Source organism: Prionailurus viverrinus, chromosome C1 (genome assembly GCF_022837055.1).
Source record: "Prionailurus viverrinus isolate Anna chromosome C1, UM_Priviv_1.0, whole genome shotgun sequence".
Lineage (NCBI taxonomy): Eukaryota > Metazoa > Chordata > Mammalia > Carnivora > Felidae > Prionailurus > Prionailurus viverrinus.
Window position 1 is genome coordinate 30,785,728 of NC_062568.1, and position 10,334 is coordinate 30,796,061.

Here is a 10,334-nt window from a genome sequence, read left to right on the forward strand (position 1 = left end):
ACATAAAAACAGGGAGGGGGACAAAACAGAAGAGACTCATAAATATGGAGAAAAAACTGAGGGTTGCTGGAAGGGTGGTAGCAGGGGGGATGGGCTAAATGGGTAAGGGGCACTAAGGAATCTACTCCTGAAATCATTGTTGCACTATATGCTAATTTGGATGTAAATTAAAAAAAAAGTAAATATAAAATAAAAATAAAAGACACACAAATATAACAAAAGAAAAGAAAAGGAAAGGAAAAGAAAAGAAAAGAAAAGAAAAGAAAAGAAAAGGAAAGAAAAAGGGAAAGGGAAAGGGAAAGGGAAAGGGAAAGGGAAAGGAAAGATACTGAAGGGGTGCCTGGGTGGCTCAGTTGTTTGGGCATCTGACTTCGGCTCAAGTCATGATCTCGCGGCATATGAATTCGAGCCCCAGGTCGGGCTCTGTGCTGACGGCTCCGAGCATGGAGCCTGCTTCAGATTCTCTGTCTCCCTCCGTCAATCACACTCTGTCTCCCTCTGTCTCTCAAAAATGAATAAACATTAACAAAAAAAAATTTTTTTAATTTAAAACAAAAAAAGAAATGATACTGAATATGACACCAACAATGAGCTGTTGTAGTTTTTTTACTTTGATCTCTTTTATAGAAGGTGATAATAATCTGTGGAAAAGGCTTTACTGTACCATGCCAATATACTACAAGGAATATTTCAAAATAATACAAAAGTGATCCACAGACTTGACTATGTGAAGATCAACTGATCCAAAATGGTTTTTTCCTTAATTTTTCCTAGTAATTGCCAAAAGTCCAACAAGCTGATTTTTCAAGAAAGATCATTCTAATAACTTTGAGTGTTCAATCCGTGCGATGGTCCAGTCAGGCTTTACTCCTTGTGTAAACTCCCTCTGAAATCTAGGGAAAAAAATTACAAATAATATGAATCTTACATTAGTCCAAATACTTCTTGGATAACTATATCATTTCCAAATGTACATTAGAGGCAATTTTTAGCAACAAGCTAATGGTTAATCATAAATAAAAATCAAAACAAAACAGTTTACCAATTCAATCAGGAAAAGTATCGTCACAAAATTAGAACATTTTCCACTAAAATGAGAGCATGCACAGAGGAGGGGCAGAGGGAGAAGGAGAGAGAATCTCAAGCAGGCTGCACGCCCAGTAGAGCCCAATGTGGGGCTCAGACTCATGATGGTGAGATCATAACCCGAGCTGAAATCAAGAGTCAGACATTTAACCACCCGACCTACCTAGGTGCCCCTAAAATGAGTATTTTTAATGAACTGATATATACTCCAACATCTACCAGTCCTTGAGAGAAACTTGGGTATTATTCTGTTGTTAAATACTAGCTAGAACATATGCCTAATATGAGGAAAAATAAGTTGGGTTATGGTGATGGAAAGGGTATTTTAGTGGAATTTGGTTTATATACATTAGATCAATCTTGAAAATAACAGTGTTTATGAGCTGCCCATGGCCTTAGTAGGGAATATCAGAGGAATCAAAGGTGAGTATTGATTATATTGTTCTTTAATTACAAGTGATATCTTTAAAAGGAGATGATTCTGTAGATTGAAGTATTTAAATATATATTTTATATAATTACAAATAAAGCAAAATTTAAAAAAAGAAAAAAAGCACATTTCTTTCAAATAAAGTGAAAAAATAAGGATACAATTCCCTTTTACCTTACTGAAACAGAACAGATTTTCTTAGGTCATTTTTGGGATTTGTTATTTTAAATTAGGTTTATATACTTTCGGCAACGTAATAGTATTCTCTTTTAAATATTAAATTATGTCTCCAGTAACCTGCTTGACTGGTTCACTGTTCTAAATTTTATTAGCAAAAAATACACGATAGTGTCTCTTTTAAATACATTGCTAACCTACTAGATAGTACCTCTTTACAGGCAGGAACTCTTCATTTTTGTATCTGAAACCCTAACAGGGTACTTGATAAAGAGGGAATGATCAGTAAATGTCTAGTGAGTGAATCACCCATGTGCCACCTGTGGCAGATTTTATTTCCCGAGTAAGGTTATAACCATACGCCCATCCCACATGCTCTTCTGCAATGGGACCCTGCTATTGCCCGATAAAAAGTGGAATCTCTCCATGTCCTTTCAACTGTGTAGGTCCTATGACTGCTTTGACAGGTAGACTAAGGTGGAAACGATGTTCCGATCCTGGGATAGCCCTTTACCAGACTAGCTGACCACCTGGTAAAACATGTGAACAGCTGGAGACTGCCACAGGCCCAAGCCATGAAGAGAGGCCCTGGGGAATGAGACATTATGTGCGGAAGTCAAGGAGCACCAAGCGGGGCACGTGTGAGTGAAGAAGCCATCGTGGAAATGATTTCTCCAGCCCTTGCCACCCTGGTTGATGGCAGGTGAAGCAACGAAAACCTCATGGCTGTGCCTTTCCAAAATTCCTGAGCAGTAAAGCAGCAGACAAAATAAATGGCTGCTTAAAGTTACTGAGTTCGGGAGTGGTTTATGACGCATCGATAGACAGCTGAAACACCTTTTAATTACATTCAGCAGCATTACCTCTTTCTAATTTCTCAACACTTCTGTTTCATATCCAGTATGCCTTTATGACTTTCTCTCTTCTTAAATAACTTGCCAAATTTCAATGCTTTTCTTCCTAAAGCTCCCTTTAGCTTTCATCCCTTCATACTTCCTTCATACTACCTTCCATTTTCTAGAGAAAGGAAACAATGAGATGGGATTAGACTTACTCATAGCTTGCACTAAGAAGTTGTTTAGTTTCCACGTTCTGATCTCCCAATTTAACCTGGAATACACTGGCTCCACTTAAAGTTTCACTGGGGATGTTGGCACTGGTTAGATACCAAAAGCACATCAGGATGTTAACAAACTTCCTTCCTTAGAGAAAAAACACACACACACACATACAAATACAAATCACAATAATCTATCATCCATATATTCAAAATGAAATTAGAAAGTGGCAGTAGCTACACGAGTTTGTATAGATCCTATTTTGTACGTATTCTAGTCTAACTAGAATAACAAAGTAAGATACTTACATTGATTTCTTCTTATTTTTAGAAAATTCTCCTGGGGTTTATGACATATTTACCTTCTCTGTATCTCAGAAATAATAGTTATGATTTATTGAACATGTACTATTTACCTTCATTCACTCTGCTATGTGCCTAGTGATTCTAACAAGGTCCTGGGTTAAAATCAAGTAGTGACCATGGTGCTGAGATTTAATTTGAAATGTTAGGGAGAAGAAAATATTTATCACTAGAAGTACCTATAAAAATGTTTCAAGTTAACATGCGTATGAAAAATGTTTAACTATTAAAGAGTCCTATGTCAGAACTGCCTTGGAAAGTATGTAAGCAAAGGCTAGATTTCCTGTGTGCCTGGCACATAATACATTTGCAAATATTTGTAAAAGGAACAAATGAGTCAAATTTTGGGGAATAGTATAGGGGAAAATGTTTGCATTGGACAAGGAGAAAAATGAGATAACCAGTAAAGTTCCTTTCAATCTTTTTCATTATCTCCAAATAAATCCAATTTGGGAGTTCCACAGTTAATCTTACTTTCAAAACAGTCTTTAACTGATATTTTTTACTTTTTACTCCTCACTCTTATTTAATCTACAGCTAGACATTTAAAATGTTCAATTGTTTCCTTCAAATTAGGAAATCTGAAACATATTTTCTATTTGAGACATGATAGCAGCCTTAGACAATCGTCATCAACTTAAGTGACAATATCTTCTCTTGTGGATGAAATAATAGTAGAGGAAGGTGCTTAGATAGAAGGGCTTAAATAACTATTACCATATCTTAACTCTTTCGTAGGTAGGTCCTTAAAGAATGAACGTATTATTTTTCTTGAATTTCTAAACATATCCACTGTACCAACAAAACCCCACTATTTCATGATTATCCACTAGTTTAGCCTATCTGGGCAATTATTTATCATTTAAAGTTGACTATGTCCCAGCAGTACCTTTCTCATCATAGTAAATGGAGATGTCTCCTGTTGATGTGTATACAATCTCATCTATGTCAGCAGCAAGGGCATTTTTATGGTTATCAGGTAATGAAGTAACCTTTTCCTTCAATACATGTAGCACCTAAGTATGGAAAAAAGCAAACCATAGTTCACCTACTGAATTTTCAAAAGCCTTTCAGTAAGCAGATGAATTCTTTATGGAATGAATTTTTCTAAACCTACTTTTTTTAATGTTTATTTATTTTAGAGAGAGAGCATGAGCAGGAGAGGAGCAAAGAGAGAGGGAGACACAGAATCCAAAGTAGGCTCCAGGCTCTGAGCGGTCAGCACAGAGCCCGACGTGAGGCTCAAACCCACGAACCGCAAGATCATGACCTGAGCTGATGTCGGATGCTTAACTGAGCCACCCCAGCACCCCTAAATGTATTTTTAAATTTACTACATTTACTCATATTCAAAAGCAATCCTGAAAGGCATCTAATTGTTCAACAGGTAATTCCTACAGAACATTCAGTACAAAAACAAGTGTAAGACATCGTATTTACTTAGCTATACCTTAAGTAGCAAGCATTCTATACTTTTATATGACCCAAAGTACCCAAAAGTAAAGATACAAGGACTCTACTTTGGCTGATGGCACACATACTACTTTTAAGCATAAATAAGGGTAATGCATATCATTCTATTGCAAGAGAGTAATACACTTATTTTTAAAGGAAAATTAAAAGTATACTTTACCTCTTTGGCCACAAGTTCTTCCAATAGATCAAATTTGCATTGTGACAGCAACTTGGACACATGAGCAAAAGCCTTTTTAAAAAAAAAAGGTGAGGAGTGGTAATCATTATTTCAAAACATCATGCAAAATACCATACAACATACAATGCTCATACTTAATTAGCTTAATATCACAAAGACTATTTTATGATAAAGGATAAACAATGTCAAATACTATGATATGCTTCAAAGTTGCTTGGCTTGTCTCTTCTCATATGGCCTTCCCACATATACAGTAGTGAGCTGATTGCCAATTAGGTAACCACTCTTAGGACCTGGGAAAAGATGGTATGTGTATAAACATAACTCTTCACATAAAAATCCTCCTACAGAATTCCTTTTAAAATAATAATGAAGTAATCACTGTTATCACTGTAATGACTATTATATGACCCCTCCCCCTTCCCCAAGAACCCAAAGAATTTTGTAAGTAGTACATTCTAGATTGTAATGGGAGTCTGGAGATCTGGGCTGCAATCTGAACCTCATTAAGATAGGGAAGGCAGGTTTGGGAAAGTGGGAGAAAATATAATGAGTTTACACAGTCTAATACAGTGAGATGTATGAGATCCCATTTAAAAAAATATTTTATTTATTTTTGAGAGAGAGAGAGAGAGAGAGAGAGAGAGATTATGAGCAGAGAAGGGGCAGAGAGAGACACAGAGAATCCCAAGGAGGCTCCACTCTATCAGTGCAGAGACCAATGCAGGGCTTGAACTCATGAACTGCGAGATCATGACCTGAGCCAAAACCAAGAGTTGGATGTTTAACCAAATGAACTACCCAGGTGCCCCGATACCCCATTTTAAAGTAGGGAGGAACCGACTACAATCCTCCATATTTTTAGCCATGAGAAACGAAACTCTGTATAAGACCTACCTGTTTTCAAGTAGCTTTCAGTCTACTTGAGAAGGGAGGCAAGTAAACGGACAAGTTCAAGAATTATGACAGGGGCAAGAACAGGATGACTTGAGCAGAAGCACCACTTAAGTCAATCTGGGAGGACCAGAGAGGGCCTCTTAAAGGAAGGAACATCTCAGATGAAATGCGAAGAACTGGCAAGACAAAGCAGATGCAAAGGCATGTCAGACAGACAATAATTGTTTGGGATGGAATGTTATGGGATGAACTGTTTCCCCCAAATTCATATGTTGAAACCCTAACTCCCAGTACCTCAGGACTGAATTTGGAGACAGGGTCTTTAAAGAAGTGATTAAGTAAGATGAGGGGGGGCCTTAGCCCAACCTGACTAGTGTCCTTATAAGAGGAAATACTGACACACAAAGCACCAGGGGCACATGCACACGGAGGGGGTGGGGGGAACAAGAGTGAGGACACAGAAGACAGCCATCTGCAAGCAAAGGAGAGAGACTTCAGAAGAAACCAAACCTATCAATACCTGGATCTTGGACTTCTATCCTCTAGAACTGTGAGGAAATAAAGTTCTGTGCCCCAGACTGTGGTATTTTGCTACGGCAGCCCTGGCAAACAGACAATAATAAGAGTTGTTGAATTTTCAGAAAATGCATATATCCAAATGGATTCCAGGATGCCTTGCAAACATGTGAGAGGCCCTCAGGGTTCAAAGACACTATCTGTATTAATAAGCCTTCGTGAGGAAGGCGGGTGGTATTTAGGTAAGAAGAAAAAAGACCATAACGATCATGGTGAAACCAACCACTACATTCTAGTTTGTATGGCCAAGGTGTGATGTTTGTGTGGCCTAAGAAGATCACACCTGAGCAAACTATCTGATCAGATAATAACGATCAGGAGGCTGCTCTGAGAAGGCTTAGATGATACAGGAGTGTCTAACCTAAAGAGGCTAGGAAATAGCCTATACAACATGCAAGAAGATACAGGAAGATACAGGAAAATAAACACTATATGATTAATGTAGTTTGATGGCAGTAATAGGGAAGATGGATCACATGCACATATCCATAGTGTGACATTGTGATATAAGAAGAAAATATACACTTGTTCTCTGTTCCACCTCCTGGCACAGAGTTCCTAAAACAAGCCCCTTTCAACCATACTGGAGTTCAAGCTAATGAGGTGACTGTTGTCAGAAGAACCAACCACGTGATCAGAGGGTTGAAACTTTCAGCTCCACCCCTAGACTCAGGAAGGGAAGAGGGGCTGGGGATTGAATTAATCACGAATGGCCAATGATTTAATCATTCGTGGCTAAATAATGGAACCTCCATTAAAAACCCTAACGAAGGAATTAGAAGAGCTTCCAGGTTGGTGAACATGTGGAGATGCTGGGAAAGTGGTGCACCCAGAAAGCAGGGGAGCTCCATACCCTTCCCACATGCCTTGCCCTATGCATCTCTTCCATCTGGCTGCTCCTGAATTGTATTCTTTCTAAAAAACTGAAAATAGCAAGTAAAGTGCACTCCTTAGTTCTATGAGCTGTTTTGGCAAATCATGGAACTTGAGGAAGGGGAATGTGGGAACCCTCCATTTATAACTGGCCAGTTAAATGGAGGCCTAGACTTGTAATTAGCATCTGAAGTGGAGTCAGTCATGTGGGACTGAGCCCTTAACCTGTAGGATCTGTATTAACTCCAGGGAGTTAGTGTCAGAACTGTCGTAAGCTGCCCTGATGAGGTATTGATGACAAAGAGTATCTAACCTAGAGAGGCTTCTAAGAAATAGCCCTCTTTTTCATAGAAAAGGACAAAACTTAAGATATATAAGAAAACATACAGTATATGATTACTGCTGTTTGATGGCAGTAAGAGGGAAGATTCCATATTATATGTACATATTAATGGAAAGCAGGGTCTGTGGAGCTAATAAAGCTATAGCACTGGACCACATATTTCCCTGGCTCATGTGATGAATAAAAGCTTATTCAGACCATAATTAACCTTCTCAATTTCTAGTGACTGGAGGACCAAGACTGCTTATAGACAGGGTCACAAGACATTGCTTACAATGCATCCTTGAGCCAACTGTTTTATCATCTGTAAAGGAGAATTAGGCTAGAATGGTCCTGAAGATGCCTTTTTGTTTTCATGTTCTCTGATATAAAAAAAAAATCTGAATGAACGTGCTCTAATGATAACTTGATATTCACAACCCAAGATAACATTTTATTGCTGAGAGGTTAGATTAAGGAGAAAGGGCAAGTGGAGCCCATGAGAGTAGATGAACTAGCTAAGGCTTTTGCACCAGATTATTCCTAAGCCCTAGACTTTTAAACCCATGCAAAGAAGACACAGTTGCATTATTGCATAAAGAGATCTAGTAGGGTGAAGGTTTTTTGGCCATGTCCTCTTAAATCTTAGGTGTTAAATAACTGATTTGCTTGATATAAAAGGTATGTTATAAGTAAGCACTGGTTTAAAGGAATTGATAAATATTTGCCATGGATGGCCCAACATTCCTTTTGGAAATCACAATGGTTAAATGCACAAAAACCGACTTAGATGAGGCAAAATGTGTATACAGACTGGCTGATGCTACTTAATAGCAAGGATGAGGGCAAAAATAGCTAATAGCTGGAGACCAGAGAGTGATTTGGATCAGAGAGTGGCTAAAAAGTGTCCCATGCTCCTCTGTGTTCAGAGGACATGGGGTGTAAAACCTGATTCCTGCCCAAGAAGGGGAGAGGGTTTCCATTCCTCACTGACACATAAATGAGCTGGTACAGTCATTTAATATGTTATGAGGCACACAAGTTCATGTGTCCTCAGTGGGCATTGTGGAGGATAGTAGAATCACACCAATTTACCTCTACATGACAAAAGAGTTTGAGAACTGATATGAGCAGAGGTTTACCACTGATAACGCTATTAATCAAGCCTGCCTTTTGCTTTTTAACTTTTTTATAAACACATAAATCAGTCAAGAGTTGATTCAGGGAAGCAGGAGGCAGGAGTTAATATTGACACTGATTATATGAAGTTGGAAACATTTATTTATACAATCAGTACTGCAAAATAATTACAGTTATAGTATAAGTTTAAGGTATATGGCAGTATGAACTGGGAAATAAACTATGACTTCTATTTATCAACAGTTCTGAAATGTTTGGGAATGACAAACTCTCCGAGGGATTCGAAAGACATTTATAGATGGACTTTCATCCTAGAAAAGTGCATGTACACAAAAAAATCCGTAAATAATCTCAGGACCCAAAGTGACTGTTATGGGACAAGGGTAAGGCAAGGTATTATCAGCCACTCAGAAAGAAAGAGGAAGAAAAGGGAAGGGGTCAGGGTTATGAATCACCAAAGGCTATTTCTCAGTGTGTAGGATGTTATGCACTTATTAGCGACCAGGTTGCTCAGCAAATTCTTTGAAAGGGTAAAACTCCTTATCTCTAAATTAGTCTTTAAAGAGTATGATGGGGGAGAATTCGGGGGTAGGGAGATGGGCTGGGGAGCTCTGCCAAATGGCTAGCAGGAAGTTTTGTTTTTCTACCTAAAATTACATTATTGCATTTGAAAATGCTACCTTATTTACTCTTCAAAACGATCGCATCTACTCATTCATTTATTCAACTAACATTTGTGGAGCGCCTGCTATGTTCCAGGCATGGTCTTCTTAATTTTGCAGAAAGTGATGTTCAGAAAGATAAAACCATGTAGCTTTTAGGTAGCAGAAATGGGCTTTGAATCGAATTCATTTCTATCGGATTCAAAACCTGTAGAGCAGAAAAAGGAATTGGAGGACTTCAGCTGGTGGAACTGGTGTCTCAATCGAACCCCTCTTCCTCCTCGGCAACCGTGCAAACGTAAGAAGCAGCTGAATTTTAGTCAAGAAGTAGCGGAGGGCTGTGTCTGGGTCACTACCCACTTTGGATACCTTGGGACCCAGTGAGGAAACCTCATCGCTAAACACTTTTTGCATGGAACCGCTGAATGCAGGAGAGGCGAACAGGTCACCCCCAAGCAAATGAACAAACCTGCTTCGCTCCCTCAGAGAATTCTGCGATGCTGAACTCTTGGTCGAAATAGGCCCAGATCAGGAAAGCGTAAATTCGAGTCCGAACCCAGTTGATGGGGTTGGAGAATCCCAGAATGATCATCTTGGTTTTCTGGCGCGGCTGGGGCTGCTCCTCGGCGCTGTAGCTGCGCCGGGGGTAGGCAGGGAAAGCGGAGAGGGCTGCGGGTAGTCCCGGAGGGCTGAGCAGGGGACGCTGCGGGCCCCGAGCGGGCAGCGCCGAGGCCCAAGTGACTCGAGGAAGCGGGACCGGTCCGGAGCCGAGGCGGCGGCGGCAGAAGCGGCAGAGTTCAGCCAACGGCGGTCTCACCTCGGCTCCACGGGGAGTCCGGGGTCGGCCGGCCCCGCCGGGCAGCGGCGGAGCGAGCAGCAATCGGGGAAAAAGACGAACAGCCAGCGCCATCTTTATGGCTTTTCACCCCAGTCCCTGTCTGTGCCGTGTCGAATGAAAGTCGGTGGGAAACCAGCTTGGCCGCATCCGGAGGAGACTAGAGAGTGAATCTGGCCTGTTGCTGCCACCTCTGGTGAGTCGGCCTCACTCCGGCTCTCCGGCACGCAGCTCACGCGGAGGCCCTGTGGCCCCGGGCCCG

The 10,334-nt window shown here is 40.2% G+C and overlaps 1 protein-coding gene across 2 annotated transcripts; it reads right to left on the reverse strand.

The window, feature by feature from the left end:
- Nucleotides 1-588: 588 nt before the first annotated feature.
- MAIP1 (matrix AAA peptidase interacting protein 1) lies at nt 589-10,333 on the reverse strand. Of its 2 annotated transcripts, none has more exons than XR_007155020.1 (5): nt 9,707-10,333; nt 4,747-4,818; nt 4,003-4,129; nt 2,748-2,849; nt 589-893 (listed from the first exon to the last, which is right to left on the reverse strand). XR_007155020.1 is itself a non-coding variant. In XM_047872566.1 (5 exons), the coding sequence occupies exons 1-5, from the start codon at nt 10,145-10,147 to the stop codon at nt 815-817; spliced, it is 867 nt and encodes a 288-aa protein (XP_047728522.1). In that variant the 5' UTR covers nt 10,148-10,320; the 3' UTR covers nt 589-814. The 2 variants fall into 2 exon arrangements, 1 of the variants encoding a protein (XP_047728522.1); XM_047872566.1 differs by having other exon boundaries at nt 2,748-2,895; nt 9,707-10,320.
- Between the last annotated feature and the right edge of the window lies 1 nt (nt 10,334).

Coding starts and splice junctions, on each gene's coding strand:
- MAIP1 (XM_047872566.1), bottom strand. CDS start 10,147: ATGGCGCTGGCTGTTCGTCTTTTTCCCCGATTGCTGCTCGCTCCGCCG. Junction 4,819..9,706: donor TCTCTGAGGGAGCGAAGCAG/GTTTGTTCATTT, acceptor TTTTTTAAAAAG/GCTTTTGCTCATGTGTCCAA. Junction 2,896..4,002: donor CATTTACTATGATGAGAAAG/GTACTGCTGGGA, acceptor TTTTTCTCTAAG/GAAGGAAGTTTGTTAACATC.